General features: G+C 41.2%; 1 protein-coding gene across 1 annotated transcript; it reads right to left on the bottom strand.

Moving 5' to 3' along the window:
* Positions 1-3,928: 3,928 nt before the first annotated feature.
* Positions 3,929-18,776, bottom strand: LOC117453559 (uncharacterized). The gene is made up of 4 exons (XM_034092407.2): positions 17,992-18,776; positions 17,053-17,201; positions 8,219-8,318; positions 3,929-7,599 (listed from the first exon to the last, which is right to left on the bottom strand). Exons 1-4 carry the CDS (start codon positions 18,281-18,283, stop codon positions 6,545-6,547), a joined length of 1,596 nt encoding a protein of 531 aa, XP_033948298.1. The 5' UTR covers positions 18,284-18,776; the 3' UTR covers positions 3,929-6,544.
* Positions 18,777-19,211: the final 435 nt, after the last annotated feature.

Genomic DNA, 19,211 nt, shown 5'->3' with positions numbered 1-19,211 from the left:
ATCAAATAAAGTCAACATCTCACAGTCTTTACTGAGCTGTGTGGGGTTTGTTCAACTTTTAAAAGATGTTTGAATGGTTATATACACAGTGATAGATGTTAAGGACTAACGTTTATAATAAATACATTTGTATTGATTTTAAGATATTTTCATAGTTCATACAATCATACGTATTGGGATCATTTGTATTAATGTGGACCAGAGGGAGAGGGTGACGAGCATAAGTTTCACTTTCCTTTTTTATTTCAATTCCAACTTTGGTCATGAAGAATATGTTTCTCTGTTGTCCACGTTCATAAAGCAAAGCAGCATCATCAGAGCACGGTGCAGAGTCTCTAGATGAGTTTACAGTAGTCCCTCGTTCTTATTAAACATCCATGTTGTAGTCCGCTGTATAGAAAACTGTAGTTTCCATAGTTTCCCCACAGCAGCAGACGCACATTCATGATGTCCGCTGGCGCATCATAAACACGTGGCGTGGGATAGTGAAAGTGCATTCGGATTCTCTAAAGTCTCTTCTCCTAAGTCCTTTTGAATTCTCCTATCCACTATCCCTTAACCCCGTGACGTTTCACTCAGAGGTCAAGGAATAGGAGATAGGGTTAGAATTTAGGAGCTGATTTTTGGATTATCGGAACGCAACCCAAGATTATAGAATTCAATGAATAAATAAAAACAAGGATAATTGTGTGTTATTGTTAAGTAAATAACAGTGTGTTATTTAAAAAAGAGTAACAAATTAGAAGGAAAAAAATATTTTAAAAAATACAGATTTCAGTATTTTGAGGCTCTAAGCCCCATTTATTTTCCTCACAGACGGCAAAAAAGTCAGACATTAAGATAAAAAAGATAAAACACTGGCATGTAATGTACGTTAGAATAAATAGAATGGTTTTGAATAATAGATGAGAGTAAAATCTACGTCATTTTACAGCCTGAAGCCACAGAGCTCTTCTGTTACTGTCCTTTCTTCTGAGAGGAAGTACAGAAACACGTAACTCTGGATTTGTTTTAATGTTTGAGGTGCAATAAACGACACAGCAGCTTTTTGGCATGTTAAAACTATTATGTTCTGCCTCGCTCATGAGAGTAACAGCTGGCGAAATTACAGCCTCGCCTACTGATTTGAATTTAACCATATATCGAGCCCGATTCTCCATTTCAAATGTGTGCTCTAAAATGATATTTATAAATGACTATTATCATTATTATAAGCAAGACAATAAATGGTAACGATATGTAGAAAATAAACGTATTTAAGATACGTTCATAACAAACGTAACGTGGGAGTATCATATGCACGCAAAACTCGGCCTCAGATCTCAATGGGAATGGTTAGCATATCATATACACGCAAATTCGGACTTCTGCGTATCTATTGCACGCATTTCCAATTTGTAAAGTCGTGTCATTTGTACGCAGACTGAAGAGAGTGGGTTGGTTCTTGTAAATTACTTCTCTTGTTATTGAGTTAAAACATTAAAAAGAAAATACACCATCTAGAGCACAAGCGCTGCTTTAATCAACAGTTTCTCTCCATCAAGAAAACACACGCACGCACACACATACATGATGGACAGTGTCCACACTAGTGTTTTTTAACCATAATGGTTACTCTAATGGAATAAGTATGTACGAATGTGAAGAGTTCTCTGTTTCAATAGCCGCTTTCACACCGCAGGACTTGCGGTACTTTAGTGCCGGCACTAAAGTACCACAAAAGTACCACGGCACTAAATCCGCCAGGGGGCTAGTGCCAATCGCATTCACACCGCAGTACTTTCCCTGAGGCACCATTACGCTGACGTCACTTCGTCTTCTTCTTCTCTGGGTTTACTGGCAGGCCGCAAAACCACTTCACGGCGAGTACAACAAAAAAACGAGAGAAGAAGAACTACACGGGGGGGGGGGGGGGGGGGTATAAAGCCCATCCGCTGTTTGAGGCGTTTGTTTACTTTCCGACCTCAGACATGGAGTTCATAAGGGTAATTTACAAATAAAATACCCCATTATAACAATGGACTTTATCTTTATGTATTTATTATATATTACCCCCTCAGGCTGATTTTTGGAAAAGGACATCAACCCTTGTTTGGTGTTTTTCCCTTATTTATCTAAAACAAATGACATGATAAATTACTTGTGTTTATGTGTGTAAGACTTGTGTTTCTGATCAATTTAACCACCGACACCTGTCTGCTCTCACATTCTTCTATTCTGCAAATTTGGGGTGGGACACAATAAATAAAGCTTCGCCAGTTTGTTTGTTTTATTGCACAGTCAAGACATAACAATAACGGCATCATGCTGTTCCAGGTGTGTCGTATGCATGTAAATTGAAGTTAAATAACAGGGTGAAATGTAAAATAAAGTGTAAGTAGTTTCAAAACAATGTAACAGTGGCAATATATATAGCAGCAGACACGCCTTAGTGCAAGTTAGGTGTCAGTATTAAAAAACAGTGGCAATATATATATATAATAACAATAGAAAATAGTTACCACTCTTATTATTGTGGTCTTTAATTTTTTTATAGTCCTGCCTGAGTTTCTTTATTTTTACCCGGCATCCGTGTGCACTGTGCACGATTCCCAGCTCAAGTAGCGAACATCGCTCAAAACATTTGGAGTTGGGAACTGCTTTCTGTAGAAGCTGCTGCATCCCGTCCTTGGAGTAAATTGCCAGAAGCGCCGACACTTCCTCATCATTCCACCGCTCCGGTGTTGTAGTACGTGTGGTCATAACTGCTTTAAAGTACAAAAAAACCACTCGCTCAGGTGTGGATGTGGTTTTGTAGCGAGGAAAAAAATGGCTGCCTAACAAAACAAATTCAGAGTCTAACGGGGCGTGGTTTGCAATTCGCCCAGCCAATAGAAATAGAATAGAAATTGGCACTCTTTTGTCACCAGGTTCGTACCACCTCTCTAGCAGGGACTAAAAAGTACCAAAAGAGTTCCCGGCACTGAGTAGTCCCGGCGGTGTGAACGCGACATTATTGGTACTAACGGAACTAAATAACTAAAGTACCAGGGAAAGTCCTGCGGTGTGAACGCGGCTATAAATGCAGTAGCATCCAGACATTGGGCCTTATCATTTGACAAATCTGCTGAAATGTGCAGTTAGGTGAAAGGCTGACACCAAGTGGTAAATAACGGTTACTACATTATTGCTGAAACACAGTAGAGCTGTATTTAGTAACACATATTTTTATAGTGTGAGTATTAATTGTGTCATCTCTTGTGAAACATGTCAGTGCTGTCAGATCTTCAGAAGGTTAACAGCAATTTTAGGCAAAGCAAATCATATACCAGTTTGAAGCAAAGGAAACAGCATTATTTGTGGGGGAAATATTTTTTGCATGGACCCTATTAATGCTAATGTTAGGTTTCATATTTTTATTTTGTGCCTCTACTGTGACATGTTTACATGCTTTAATGTTCAAAATGTGATTTATTTGTCTCATGTCTGTCTTTTCACCCTCTGTCTGAAACCAGAGCCCAGTCTGCTCTGATTGGTTAGCTGGCTTGCTCTGTTGTGATAGAGATGTACCGCCCCTTAGCCATCAATGTGTTGGAACACTAGTCAATAGAAGGCTGATTGTTATGTAGTGATGTCACTATATTACGGAAGTAAACAAAGGTGTCCAATGGAGGCGTTTCAGGCAGGGGGACGACGACACACTTTAGGATGTACGCCTGGGCAGACCTTTTAAATGCACAAAAATCTATATAACACTACAGGAAAGGGATAACCCAACAAAAGCACAATAGGGCTCCTTGGGAAGGGGTACATATTACTTTCAAATATCAGCATTAAATTATCCTGATGATTAAGACCAATATATTTTACAGGCCCTGACCCATGGTCAGATATACAGAAACAATACATACAGGCATGGTGGAGTTAACATAATGGAAGAATAACAGTATTCACAGAATAAATAAGTATTTATTGACAATTGACCTATATGTGAGCATGACACAAAACACTGCTTCTGATCCTTTACTAACACAAAAACAAGTATTAGAGGAACCTTTTTGAAATGCACAGGACAAACGACAAGCACAAGGGTTACATCCACTTTCGCTCTCAAAAACATTTTTTAGGATTGAAAGATTATGCTAAGCATTCTCAGCATTTCAGCTCAGTTTTAACAATGAACATATTGAAATAGTCAAAAGAAAGTAGGGATGCACTGTTGATTTCCAATGTAATGCTATTTAATATGTCTTTTCAGTAAAAAAATATGGGTAATAACTAATAAGAGATTATGACTCATATCAAACGCAACCTGTAATTTCTTAAATCTTTAAAAATGACATTGTATAGCAGGTTAAAAAGGTTTTTTAAAAATATATTTTAAGGAATTTGTGTTCACGCAAAGTTAGTGTGATGAAGGTTTATATATTATTTTATGATAACACCTTTTTTTATTTTCAAGCCATAGCAGGGGAATAAATAGAAACATTTTAAAAACCCTAATCCATCAGTAACAGACAAATCTTTATTCTAAACCTTGGTATGGGCCAAATCGTCTTTCTAAATCTTGGTATCAACCAAATCTTTATTCTGAATATCAGCATCGGCCAAATTGTTATCGATTATATCAGCAATGGCCGAATCTTTATTCTGAAAACTGTTGTCTTAAATATCAGCAATGGTCAAATCGTCATTCTGAACATTGTTATCAGCCAAGTTGTTACTCTAAAACAGGGGTGGGGAACCTCCGGCCCCCAGGCCGTATACGGCCCGCGAGACCATTTGAGACGGCCTGAGAGGTAATTTATAAACACACGCAAAAAAGAAAAAAATGTAAGAAATCTAGACCGCAAAACAATTAAACAAGCGAGTGCCTGTTTTTCCTGGCCAAGGTCAGGGTCCTTGAATACAACACGAGCCTACGGCCTGTCCACAGTGCAGCATAAAACAAATCTTGGAGGTGGGCGTGTCTGAAGGCTTGGGGATTTTTTGCGCACCCGACATACAAAGCAATAGCAATGTTAAAACGAAGTAAACTGGATATAAAATCCCCAAACAGGCAAAAACCTACCAGTTTCACCCACTGTCTCTGCCACCTCCCATGCCTGGTTCCTCCGGTTTTTATCCCGGTAAGTTATTAGTGACTGGTCATAAAGAACCGGGTGATTTGCTACCGCAATAACTAATTTCTCCTCCATTTTCAGGAATATCGAAAATGAACTGCGGTCTGGCTCTCCCAGCTTGCACGCGGTTTGATTGGCTAGCGCTTGTACTGTCAGATTTGCATAAACGGGATTTGATTGGCTGACGCTTCCACCTCAGTTTCAAAAGTTGAACCCTGGAAATCCTGGAAATCTTCGCTTTGCTTCCCCACAATGCATTTCGGCGAAAAGTGAGGCAAAGTGACGTCACCCCATTCAAAGTCAATGGGCAGAAGCGTTGGAAGATTTTTTTAACGCTGCTGTGTGGACGGGCCGTAACGTGTTATCACGTGGTATAGAGTGGCGAAGTCACGCCCATCTACTTCCGGTCCATGGGACCTTATTTCGGAAAAATTATGCATTGAAGTCAATGAAGAGAGAAAACGTATCTTTCGATCCCGTTTGAATTGTGCCATTAATTACACATATGATGTTTGTCAATCTTAAAAAATTATTTCCATGTCAAAAAAGTCACAGTTTGTCGTAAAACTGTTGAAATATAAGACTATGAAAAATACGCAACTAGAAAGACTACAAATCCCAGAGTCGCATAAGTGATGTCATAACTGTTTTCCTCCACTAAGAGATAGCTAAGATCAGCGCCATATAGATATAATCTATCTATATGGCGCTGGCTAAAATAAGATAACTTTAACAAGATGCCTGTGTGCTTAGTACCAGGTTGTTATCAACACCAGCAATGGATCTTGCTCGTTCTTTCGCTTCCCGTCTGATGAAAGGACCAAGAGTGGCTGGATCAAGTTAGCTACCTAGCTAGTAACTAGCACGTTAGTTAGCATTACAGCCTTGTCATTTGTATTAGCCTTAACATGAAGTAACATTAAGTAACCCAACATGTTAAACAGTAAGAGTAGTAGTCATATTTCGTGAACCCGTTGAAGAGTACTGTCACACCGGTGTGATCATTCTATAATACACAATTTAAGCCTGGGGGAGAAATGCTAATGCTACATTAGCATCTGCGATCTTTTCTACTTCACGCTATCTGCAAAAATGGTTGACATTAAACATTAAAAAGACCAGGCAGTTCAGAGAGAATCAAAGGAAGGCAGGCAGGCAGCTTTGCATGACATTCTTCTGGACGTGTTTCATTGTGTTGATAGTGAGGGTAGTCAATCTTTTGTTGAGAAGACAGTAGTGACGGCCATCTTGGTGACGTGTGTTGTTCTGCTAGACGAACAACACACGATGTAGTTCATTCAGCGTTTCACACAAACAAATGTATTACTTCACAGTTTTACGACAAGTTTTTGACTTGCAAAATTATCTTTTAAATTGACAAAACTTGACAAGGTTTCAGCTGCCCATCGCAACATTGTGTCCGTTTTAGTTTCACCTGTCCATCATACATCCAGGTGGATCCTCTGGTGGCGTTTCAGGTTACAATTCTGCGTGAAGCGTTTCCCGCAGGCCATGCAGCAGTACGGTCTCTCCCCGGTGTGGACCCTCCGGTGGGCCTTGAGGTTGCTCAGCTTGGTGAAGCTGCGTCCGCACAGGGCGCAGCAGAAAGGCCGCTCCCCCGTGTGCGTCTGTAGGTGGGCCTTCAGGTTGCTGGGGTGGGGGAAGCACCTCCCGCACTGACCGCAGCGCAGGAGGTGCCTCGGTCCGGAGTCTGGGTGGAGTAAAGGGTTTGCGTGAAGGGAGTTTTCAGAAGGATCTGTTTTGACGCTGACCCATGGGGCAGCGGTTCGGTTTTGTGCCTGTTGACCTCCCTGCAATGACAGTTGTGGAAATGGAGACGGAGCAGATTTAGACGTAGAGGGAGTTCTGTTGAGGGGGTTTCCAACGTGAGCTACAGACAGGGCGGAGCCATAGCTGTTGGCGTGAGCCGGCTTTTTCGTGGGTCTGTGGAAGTGCTGTAGGGCGCCATGCATTTTGAGACCTGTGCCTTTGTGGGAAATGTGGTTCTGCCTGAGTGCTTCCAAGCTCACTCTGTGCCGTTTTACTAAACACGAGAAAGACGTCATCCTAGACTTTTTCTTTCCTTTAGGCTCACTTTCTACGTAGCCGTCAGAATCAACAACCTCTTGCTTGATGGTCACACATGAGGCATCACTGTTTTGCAGTGCTGCCTTTGGGGACCGTGAGGATAACATGTGAACTCTTTCTGGGGTAACCACAACATCCACAGTAACAGTGGGACTACTAATTTCAGACAAATCACATTCAATTTCTGTTGAAAGTCTGTGATTCGGCATCAGTTCAGGTGTTATGACCGCCCAACCATCGTCCACCTCTAAAGATGGATCCGTAGCCACGTGAGCTTCTTCCTCTAATGCTGAAAAAGAGATTTGTGAGTCTTGCTTAATAACATTCCTAAATAATTCCTCAGTGTTTTCTTGAGTGTGTTTTGGTTGTGCCTTTTCAGTAGAGCTGTGTGATTGAGGTCCTTCTTCACCTAAAAAAAAGGGGATATATTGAAACATTATTTGGGATATTTTAGGTTGAGTTGTATAGTTTGATTTAAGCCAGCTTAAAATAAAAAAATTATAATATTGGTTTAAGTTTATGTGCTATTACGAATATTTCACAGCTTAACTTTGCCATCCAGCAACCCGGGCTATCACAAAAACAGTAATTTTACCTTGCACAATAGATGTCCCTGGTCTACAGCCATCTAATTTGCTAGTTAGTTTGTGTAACTTTGGTTAGCTTCCAAGCTGCTACTCCTACTCCTGTGTTTATTTTGTTTCTGTGGGAGTTAAAGAGTGTGCTTATGGTGCTTATAGCGGCAAAAAGAAAATCATTTAAAAAAACAACAGTAATGTTTATTCCCAGAAATCATCTGCACAAGCCTCTAATCAGTGAGTAGTGCTTGTTTTCTTCTGTGTTAACATGTTTAGCGGGTATAGTCTGTTGGTATAGTTGAACATCTGTCAATTCACACCAAAACAATCTAGATTAATAAATAGCCCAACAGATTAAGAGGGAAAATATATATTTCTGATTTTGGGGGGAACTATCCTATTAATATGCAAAGTAAAAAATGGACCTAGGTGAGCACAATATTAATTTACCATAAAGAGAATCACTCCAATGAACAGAAGAATTGGAGTGGTTATTCACTTCTTCTTCCTTCACATCCAGCATTGGCAACCGGTCTTCGTCTCCTGTTGTCTAAACAGCACAGAGAACACATAACACAATGAGATTTACATTTTTTTAGCTGGGTCCCAAGTAGTTCTAGTCATTATAATTCGTAATGTTCCATTTTGGAATTTCCCCCAAAATGATGCACATAAAAACAAGTTTAAAAAAAGCATCAATCTTAAAGAAAAACTAAAAAATATTAGGGCGGCATGATTTGGGATAAAATAACTATTCCAAATTATTTTGACTGGAATTGCAATATCATTTTTAAAGAAAAATATTGTATTAAGTCCGTAGTGAACGATCTGTAGACCGGCACATACTGTATAAGCAGCGCCACAATCCTTAATTCAGAATTATATTTCCACATAGTTTTCTAATATTGCGCTTTCTGCAATTCGTATGTTGGACCAACCCATACTGCACTTTTGATTCAATTTTGATTAATTGTGCAAACCTTGTCTGAAGCTTAATTAATCATAACAGAGTTCAATCATATTAATTTGACATGCATTTACCACAAAAGTGTTATTTGCTAGGTAAACTACGCTTTCTATATTCATTGCCACAATACCTATTCCACAAGTTACAGGATAGATGGGGGAAAAAACAGGAAAACATTCCTGCCCACTGCAACAACTCTCTATAACAAATCACCTCTGGCTGGCAGAGAACTCTCTGCTCCATAGCTTCTCTTATTAACTGGACTTAAACTCCCATTGTACACTTTTATATTCAATTAAATAGTTAAAGCCTTTTATTGTCATTATCAGAGTATAACAGAGATAGTGAGGCAGGGGTCGTCACACCCCACCCCCCTTAAAGAGATTGAGATTTTGATATTGTCGTCACTCTACACTCGTCGATCAGAGCGAGCGGAGCGCTTTTTCGCGAGCGGAGCGCATTTTCTCATCCGCCTCACGGAGCGTGGAAAGTGAGGGGCAGGGCTGCCTCTCTTCCGTCGGCGTGGATAGGAGGTTTACCTGTGCTGTTGTGGGGAGGTTTTTCCCGGGAAGTCGCGGAGAGACGGAGCGGCTGCACGTTGTTGTTTGGGCCCCCTTTTTCCACCTGCCCAGTTGTGCTGTGGCGGGGACCTGCTTCCACTTGTCGTGTGCTGCTGTCCTGGCGAGATTTTACCCCGGGGGGCGTAACGGAGAGACCGGAGCGGCTTCGCGTTCGGGCTGCGGCCTGCTTTACACCTGCTGTAGCGGAGGCCTGTATCCACCTGCTCCACCTGTCGTGCTCTACGGTGCCGAGGACGTTTTACCACGGGGATATCGCTGAGAGATCGGAGCGCCTCTACGCCTCGAGCTGGTCCTGCTTCGCCTATCCTGCTGTACTGAGGAGGTTCTGCACCGGGGATATCGTGAGGAGAACGGAGCGCCTCCACATTTCGGGCCTGCTTGCACGCCTATCCGGATGCTCTGCTGGTCTGGGAAAATGGCCCATATCGGGATTCTGCTGTGCCTGTTAACTGTTTTGGACTATGAGAAGATCTCTAGTCATTCTGAGAAGACTACTGGATTCAGGTCTGTTCTGCCACCCGCAGTGGGCATCCCCTTCAAAGGTTCGGATGTGTTGCTCAAACAATTACCGGTTGCCTTGTCACAGTCAATCTGCTCGACAAAATATGTTTGTCTTTTTTATTTTCCTGCGATGATGGTTCTTCAGGACTGCTTCTTAAGTTCTAATCACACTCTCGCAGACTTTTCCGGTGTTTCTAAATTAGATGACAATGTATGTGTGTCATTTAAGAGGAAAAGATGCCTGTTTTTGTTGTTGTTATTACTGTCAGGAAATGTACAACCTAACCCTGGTCCGCCCAGTAGTAATAGTCAGATCGCTACTCCTGCTGATTTTAAAGCTAGGTCTGGGTTGGGTTTCATCCACTTGAATGTGCGCAGTCTGTTAGGTAAACTAGATTTTGTCCGTATCTGGGCAAAATCGACTGACGCTGACGTCATTGTCTTATCTGAAACATGGCTAAATAAGTCTATTTTGGCCTCTGACATTGCCCTAAATGGTTTTAATGTGTATCGTACCGACCGGCCTAATAAAGGTGGTGGCGTTGCCATTTATGTTAAGAATAAGTTCAGTGTAACTACATTAGTTTCCAAATCGATCAGTAAGCAATTTGAATTTTTAGCCTTAAATATAGAAGTGGCAAAGGGTCAACAGGTCATGGTGGTGGGCTGCTACAGACCCCCCTCAGCTGTCAAAGACTCCTTGTCTTCACTAGCAAATCTTTTATCACAACTAGACTACAAGGAAATAGTGCTACTTGGAGATTTTAACTGGGACTGGTTAACTGCAGTGTCAGAGGATTTTAAAAACCTTTGTATCTCTTTAAATGTTACTCAGATTGTGGACAGTCCTACTCGCCCTAATATTAAGTCTCCAAATAAATCCTCCCTAATTGATCTCATTTTAACTAATGTTCCCCATAAATATTCTTCTGTGGGAGTATTTGCAAATGATCTGAGCGATCACTGTGTTGTAGCCACAATTAGGGACACTAAGGTCCAAAAGGTTAAACCTCGCATTATCATCAAGAGAGACATAAAACATTTTGTGGAGCAGGGTTTTGTGCATGATCTGTTTGGGTTTGATTGGGGTAAAATCGATCTGTGTGCTGATGTAGAAACCGCATGGTCTTATTTGTATCTTGGTTTTATGGAGGTCATTGATAGACATGCACCCCTGCGTAAATTTAGAGTAAAGGGACCAGACAATCCTTGGTTTTCTGCTGAGCTGTCTCGTCTCCTTCATGAGAGAAACAAGGCCTGGGCAAAGGCTAGGAAATCAGGCTCAGAGATAGAATGGCTGCGTTTTAGGCAGCTAAGGAATAGCTTCACTTCAAATGTCAAAAGTGCAAAGTCGAAGTACTATTTGTCAGTTACCACAGAAAACCTAAATAATCCTAGGACATTTTGGAAAGCAATAAAATCGATATCAACCGGTGAGATCCGTAATGAGCTACCTCCGTGCCTTACCACAGCATCTGGCTCTATATCGGACAGGGCCACTATGCTAAATTGCTTTAATGAGCATTTTGTGTCCTGTGGTTCTCTATTTGATTCTGTCACTAACTCTGCTTCTGTAAACACCAGTCTGTGACTCTGAACAACGTGGTCTGGAAAACCCTTTCAGTTTTACCCCTTTTACTGTTGATGTTGTTCATGAAGCCTTATCTAAGCTAGATCCTAGGAAACCGGCTGGCCCGGACAACTTAGAACCTTTCTTTTTAAAGATAGCTGCAGACTTTATTGCTCCACCTCTTACTTCTCTTTTTAACCTCTCCCTCAGCACAAATACAATTCCAAAAGTATGGAAGTCTGCTTATGTCTTGCCTTTACTGAAAGGAGGGGAGGCAACTATTTTAAATAACTATAGGCCAATCTCTAAATTGTCAGTTCTGGCTAAGGTTCTTGAACGCCTAGTGAGTGAACAGGTAAAGGAGTTTTTATGTACAAATGACATCCTGTCTAAACATCAGTCAGGATTCAGAAAGAAACACAGCACCATCACTGCCACAATGAAAGTGGTGAATGACATTACTAGTATTTTAGATAATAAGCAGAGTTGTGCAGCTCTGTTTATTGACCTTTCCAAAGCGTTTGACACCGTTGATCATCTCATCTTAAAGCAGAGGCTACTCAGTATTGGCCTATCCAGCCTTGCAGTGGGGTGGTTAGTGAACTACCTCTCTGAAAGGTCCCAATGTGTTCATTTTGATGGACTGTCTTCTGAGTGGTTAAACATTTCTAATGGTGTACCACAAGGTTCTGTTTTAGGACCACTTTTATTCTCCATATATATTAACAGCGTAGGGGATAATGTGGATGAAGCTACTTTACATTTTTATGCGGATGATACTGTGATGTATTGTGCAGGTCCCACCATTAAGGAGGCTGTTGTTAAATTACAGGCTGTTTTTAACACTATTCAGACTCAGTTCTCTGAATTAAAGCTTCTTTTAAATGTGGATAAAACCAAGGTAATGCTCTTTTCAAAAGCAAAAAAGACACCAGAGCCTGTTTTAGATATTGTAACTACGCAAGGAACAAAACTTGAAGTTGTTGCCTGTTACAAATACCTTGGTATCTGGCTTGATGATTGTCTCTCTTTTAAACTTCATGTCAATAACCTGCTAAAAAAACTGAGGGTTAGGCTAGGGTTCTTTTTCAGAAACAAGTCCTGTTTCTCGCTTGAGGCCAGGAAAAGGCTAGTCACTGTGACCTTTTTACCTGTGCTGGACTATGGGGATCTGGTCTATATGAATGCACCTGCCAATTGCCTGGTCAAGTTAGATGCTGCGTATCACAGTGCACTGAGATTTGTGACAAACTGTAAAGCATTAACCCATCACTGTACCCTGTATGCAAGGGCTGGTTTGCTTTCACCAACTGTACGGAGGCTCAGTCACTGGTACATTTTTATATACAAAGCCATGCTAGGGAAACTTCCATCTTATATCTGCTCCCTGATCTCACGGAGAATTGTAAGTGGCTACTGCCTGAGATCGAATGCTGTGGTTTTATTGAATGTGCCAACGGCTAGGACTGTCTTAGGGAAGACAGCTTTTAGATGCGCAGCTCCTCTGTCTTGGAATAGTCTGCAAATTAAATGGAAACTGAACAATCTGGTGCCACTAAATGTTTTTAAAGCTCGGTTGGATGCTAGTCAATCAGAAGCTATTGGTACCTGTTTATGTGGATAATTATGTAAATGATGCTGTATGATGTCCTTTTGTTGTTCTGTTTATGCTTTTATGTTTCATGTGGAACTACTTGAACAGGTCTCCCTTGGAAAAGAGATCAATGATCTCAATGGGATTTATCTGTATAAATAAAGGTTTGAAATGAAATGAAATGAATAACGAGATTCAGAGTGCAACTCTGTCCCGGTGTGCACAAAATACAAACAACTACATAGCACTAAAAAACACGGCAATAGGACAGACAACATACAATCATAGGGGGGAATAAATTGTTAAAAATATTGATATAAAAATAGTATATAAAGTGCATTAAAAGTGTGTGTATGTGTGAGAATGGTTACGGTTATTGCATTATGTGTGGTGGTTGAGCAGCCTGACAGCACAGGGGGAAAACTGTTTTTGAGTCTGTTTGTCCGTGACTTGAAGCTCCTCCCAGAAGGCAGGAGAGAGAACAGTCTGTGACCTGGGTGAGAGCTGTCCTTTATTATTTTGTTAGCTTTGCTGAGGCAGCGGGAGGTGGAGATGTGTTCCAGAGAGAGCAGGGGGCAGCCGATGGTTTTCTCTGCCATCCTGATCACTCACTGCAGGGCTTTCTTGTCCGCAGCTGAGCATCCTGCATACCACACAGAGATGGAGTATGACAGCACGCTCTCGATTGTCACCCGGTAGAAGGACACCAGCAGCTTCTTGTTCAGTCGGTTTCTCCGAAGCACCCTCAGGAAGTGTAGTCGCTGCTGGGCCTTCTTAACTGCTGCAGCGGTGTGTGCTGTCCAGCTGAGGCTCTCCGAAATGTGAACCCCAATTCAATATTGAATAATCTATTTCTTGCACAATAATATCCTGCAATATATTTGTTACTGGAAATTTGTATTTCCACATGTATATTTTCCACATCCACCTATATATACAGTTGGGCAAACAAGTATTTAGTCAGCCACCAATTGTGCAAGTTCTCCCACTTAAAAAGACGAGAGAGGCCTGTAATTTTCATCCTAGGTACACTTCAACTATGAGAGACAGAATGGGGGGAAAGAATCCAGGAAATCACATTGTAGGATTTTTAATGAATGAATTGGTAAATTCCTCGGTAAAATAATTTTTTGGTCACCTACAAACAAACAAGATTTCTGGCTCTCACAGACCTGTAACTTCTTCTTTAAGAGCCTCCTCTGTCCTCCACTCGTTAACTGTATTAATGGCACCTGTTTGAACTTGTTATCAGTATAAAAGACACCTGTCCACAACCTCAAACAGTCACACTCCAAACTCCACTATGGCCAAGACCAAAGAGCTGTCAAAGGACACCAGAAACAAAATTGTAGACCTGCACCAGGCTGGGAAGACTGAATCTGCAATGGGTAAGCAGCTTGGTGTGAAGAAATCAACTGTGGGAGCAAGTATTAGAAAATGGAAGACATACAAGACCACTGATAATCTCCCTCGATCTGGAGCTCCACGCAAGATCTCACCCCGTGGGGTCAAAATGATCACAAGAACGGTGAGCAAAGATCCCAGAACCCCACGGGGGGACCTAGTCAATGACCTGCAGAGAGCTGGGACCAAAGTAACAAAGGCTACCATCAGTAACACACTACGCCGCCAGGGACTCAAATCCTGCAGTGCCAGACGTGTCCCCCTGCTTAAGCCAGTACATGTCCAGGCCCGTCTGAAGTTTGCTAGAGAGCATTTAGATGATCCAGAAGAGGATTGGGAGAATGTCATATGGTCAGATGAAACCAAAATAGAACTTTTTGGTAAAAACTCAACTAGACGTGTTTGGAGGAGAAAAATGCTGAGTTGCATCCAAAGAACACCATACCTACTGTGAAACATGGGGGTGGAAACATCAAGCTTTGGGGCTGTTTTTCTGCAAAGGGACCAGGACGACTGATCCGTGTAAAGGAAAGAATGAATGGGGCCATGTATCATGAGATTTTGAGTGACAACCTCCTTCCATCAGCAAGGGCATTGAAGATGAAACGTGGCTGGGTCTTTCAGCATGACAATGATCCCAAACACACCGCCCGGGCAACGAAGGAGTGGCTTCGTAAGAAGCATTTCAAGGTCCTGGAGTGGCCTAGCCAGTCTCCAGATCTCAACCCCATAGAACATATTTGGAGGGAGTTGAAAGTCACCTAGTTAGGATGCCACCTGGGCGCCTCCCTAGGGAGGTGTTCCAGGCACGTCCAGCTGGGAAGAGACCAAGGGGTAGACCTAGGACCAGGTGGAGGGATTATATCTCTTCGCTGGCCTGGGAGCTCCTTGGGATCCCCCAGTCAGAGCTGGTTGATGTCGCCAGGGAAAAGAAAGTTTGGGGCTCTCTGCTGGAACTGCTACCCCCGCGACCCGACCACGGATAAGCGGGAGAAGATGGATGGATGGATGGATGAAAGTCACCAAAACATCACAGCTCTAGAGGAGATCTGCATGGAGGAATGGGCCAAAATACCAGCAACAGTGTGTGAAAACCTTGTGAAGACTTACAGAAAACGTTTGACCTCTGTCATTGCCAACAAAGGGTATATAACAAAGTATTGAGATGAACTTTTGTTATTGACCAAATACTTATTTTCCACCATAATTTGTAAATACATTCTTTAGAAATCAGACAATGTGATTTTCTGGATTTTTTGTCTCCTTTTGTCTCTCATAGTTGAAGTGTACCTAGGATGAAAATTACAGGCCTCTCTCATCTTTTTAAGTGGGAGAACTTGCACAATTGGTGGCTGACTAAATACTTTTTTGCCCCACTGTGTATATATATATATTAATGCTGTCAAAATTATCGCGTTAGCGGCGGTAATTACTTTTTTGAATTAATTGCGTTAAAATATTTAACGCATGTGCAGAATGGCCCGCCCCATACATCCCACCAGTGGCAGCGCCAGGGTATGGCTGGGGTAGGCTACACCCATACCAAGAAATGGCTTAGCCCCACCATGAACAATGATGTTAAAGTAAGTAAAATAAAGTCTGCCAACTCGCGCGGAATAAATTGCACAGACAGCAGTTAGTAAGATTGATTTCAGTAGCCACTTGTCTGGAAATACTGAAGACCAGAAACGGTTTTGAAAACTTTTGTCACGTAGTGATCGTCTTCTCAATAGAACATCTTTGATAATGTCTTCTGGCCAATCAGAATCAAGATAAAGGCGTGGTGTTGTTGCAGGAAGTCCCGACGGAGAATACTTTTGCTGTAGTACAGGTAACACATAACTGGTACGCAGGTTATGTGCGTAATCTGAAATGCGTACCGTCACTTGTGTCACAAAGCGCATTTGCGTACCGACGTACTTGTGAAGCTTTTCCAGAAGGCGGTTAGATCACCGGACGACAGAGTCGGTCTCCGTGTGCACAGACAGGGCTGCTGTTAACGTCGGTCTGTACAACGGAATTGTGCCAAAACTACGCCAACCGGCTGCGGAGGGAGACTCCCCTCTTCACTGGAGAACTGCGCTAAAACAGCTGATCACAACGTTCACACTCTGTGGTCACGAAGTACTCCACTACCCGCCCCGCCCCTGTCGACTTTCCTGAAGTACTCCCCCGTTGATAGAAATCAACACGTAATGAAATAAGACCCCACGGTTTGATGATTGATAGGTGTGTGGGCTGTCTTTCATTTTGACACGCAGAACATTTTTATAATAAACATAGATACTGTATGTTAAATGGATATATCTATCTATCTATCTGTCCATCTATCTATCTATCTGTCTGTCTGTCTGTCTATCTATAGATATCTACCTATCTATCTGTCTGTCTGTCTGTCTGTCTGTCTGTCTATCTACCTATCCCATCTATAGATATCTGTCTGTCTGTCCGTCCGTCCGTCTGTCCATCTATAGATATCTATCTATCTTACCCCCTTTGCCAGATAGACATATTATTAAATGTCGTTGTGTTTTAAACATACCTATTCTCCTTAAATTCAAACTGCCTATCTCTAGTTTCAAAAACCTCTGAATCAGTTGAGAAGCTTATGCATTTTTGCTTTTTTAATTATCTGTGCAGTTTCAAATACAAAGTAATGTGACCCACCGTCGATCTCCTCTCAGGGCTGAGGGTAGCAGCACGAGGGTCTGCTTCCTGTGTTGACTCTGGTAGGACTTCCTGTGTGCTGCATATTGTCCAACTCTCCCCAGAGTCACCTTCTTCTTCTTCTTTTACACCACAGCCCTCCAAAGCTTCTGAAGAAATTAAGAACTGAATTATGACGACATAATGAGTATGTCTTTGTTTGCAGAGGTGGAATGTAAATACCTATATTTACTAAAGTACTTTGCTGAAGGAACTTCAGGTACTTGCACTTTACTACAGTATGTTCATCTCATGACATCTTTTTAATACCACTCCCTTACAGTAATCTGACATTTTAAGGTAAGTCAGACATTAATCATTATTTAAATGTATAAACTATGACATTAGGTTACAACTTAAACTGAACACGAAAGCATAAAACCAGTGGTAGATTGACAGAAAGTTAGAGAACTAATATTGGATAATCGGTTGAGTCAACCATATTGGACTTCAATTCCTTGAAATATATATTTTTCTGTATTTTAGATTAATTTGAGTTGTCACTTTGGGCTCTGGGTAATTGTGATAACATCAATTAATAAATGGAGAAAATAATCAGTAGAGCAATAATAATTATTAGTTGCAGTCAGATACAACATTGTTAACAATAGGATACACTTCAACCAACTACAACATCCTGTTTTTATTTTAAAGTTAATGTATGATAGTAATGTAATGATACAGTATATAAAAGTACAACTGTCACAGAGGACTGTTTTTGCATTGTTTAATTGTACTTTTGATATGTCGGTACATTTCCCTGATTGTTACCTTGTGCTTTTATTTAAATAACATCTTCAATGCAGGGATTTTACTTTTACCAGTTCATTTATGAAGTTTGGTATTAGTACTTCAACTAGGATCTGAATACTTCCTCCTTTACTGATCGTCTGTTCTTACCATCCTGTTGTTCTTTGGGCATTTCTTCTGCTGTGTCACTGCACAGTTTCACAACATCCTTAGCACAGTCGACACACTTCCCAGTGTTCCCTCCTTGGTCCCTTATTTTCCTCTCAGCCCATTGCAGCTCCATCCTCAGGGCCTCCACCTCCTGATTCCTGCGCTGCATCTCCTCCAAGAAGCCGTCTTCTACCAGCCTGGTGACCTCAAACATGGCTGTCTTCACCACGGTCTCCATCACATCCGAGAGCTGGGTCTGGAAAGTTACAATGAGGGTGTCCAGGTCCGACATGGTGTATGCTATCAGGGTCCAGTGTCTTATTAAAATAATAATTAGAGCGAAGGAGTAAAGACCCAATTGAATTGTTATTCTTGAAAATGGCTACAACAGGTTGTTTACGTTGTAAACCAGTGGTCATACATCCACTTGATGTTGTTATAATTTTCCTTAAGGAGCAATACAATGATATAAATTAAATTACGGGGGTTACAATTTGGAATTAACGATGACCAATAAACTGTTTACTGACGCGAAATACCTTCATAACAATTCATATGGTCACCAGGCTAGCCAGCTAATGTGACTCCTTAGCTTAACGGTAGCATTTGTATGCTTATAAACCTTAGCAGCGTCACACTGTCAATATAAGGTAACGTAATACAACTACTTATTATATAAACCATAGTCGAGCCAAACCTTGGGTCTTAAATGTAGCAGATTAATGTGTACTAAACGTTAAACGGGATTAGCTTTTCATCAATCACTGATGGGTCTTGTTTTTGCTCGTGAGGTCACGCAAGACGTAGTACGGTGGCCTTCTCTTAGGTTTGAGTGAATAACAAAACGCGTTTTAATAAAAGGGAAACCCATAGGCTGCGCAAGGCAGTCAATATAACTTGAAGAAGTTGGACTTTATACTAAATGATGAGTGCTGCAATGTAATGAATCTATACTTTTCTTAATATTGACATTTCTTACCACATTTTGATAACTTTAATGGGTTAAAATGTCTCTCCCAAAACATTAGTTTTTGATAATTCCTGAATATTGCAGACATTGAGTGACTTATCTGTGTCATGAAATGAAAACTTCTAATCAGAACAACTTCTGTCTTGTTAAAATTATTTGATAGGGTTCTTCATAATGATATAAGGCTGCCAAAACAAGTGTAAATGTTTACTCTATATTATCCACTTGGTTACATTTGTATTTTTAGAGA

The sequence above is a fragment of the Pseudochaenichthys georgianus genome, chromosome 1, assembly GCF_902827115.2.
Source record: "Pseudochaenichthys georgianus chromosome 1, fPseGeo1.2, whole genome shotgun sequence".
NCBI lineage: Eukaryota > Metazoa > Chordata > Actinopteri > Perciformes > Channichthyidae > Pseudochaenichthys > Pseudochaenichthys georgianus.
This window is presented reverse-complemented; position numbering and strand designations above follow the sequence as displayed.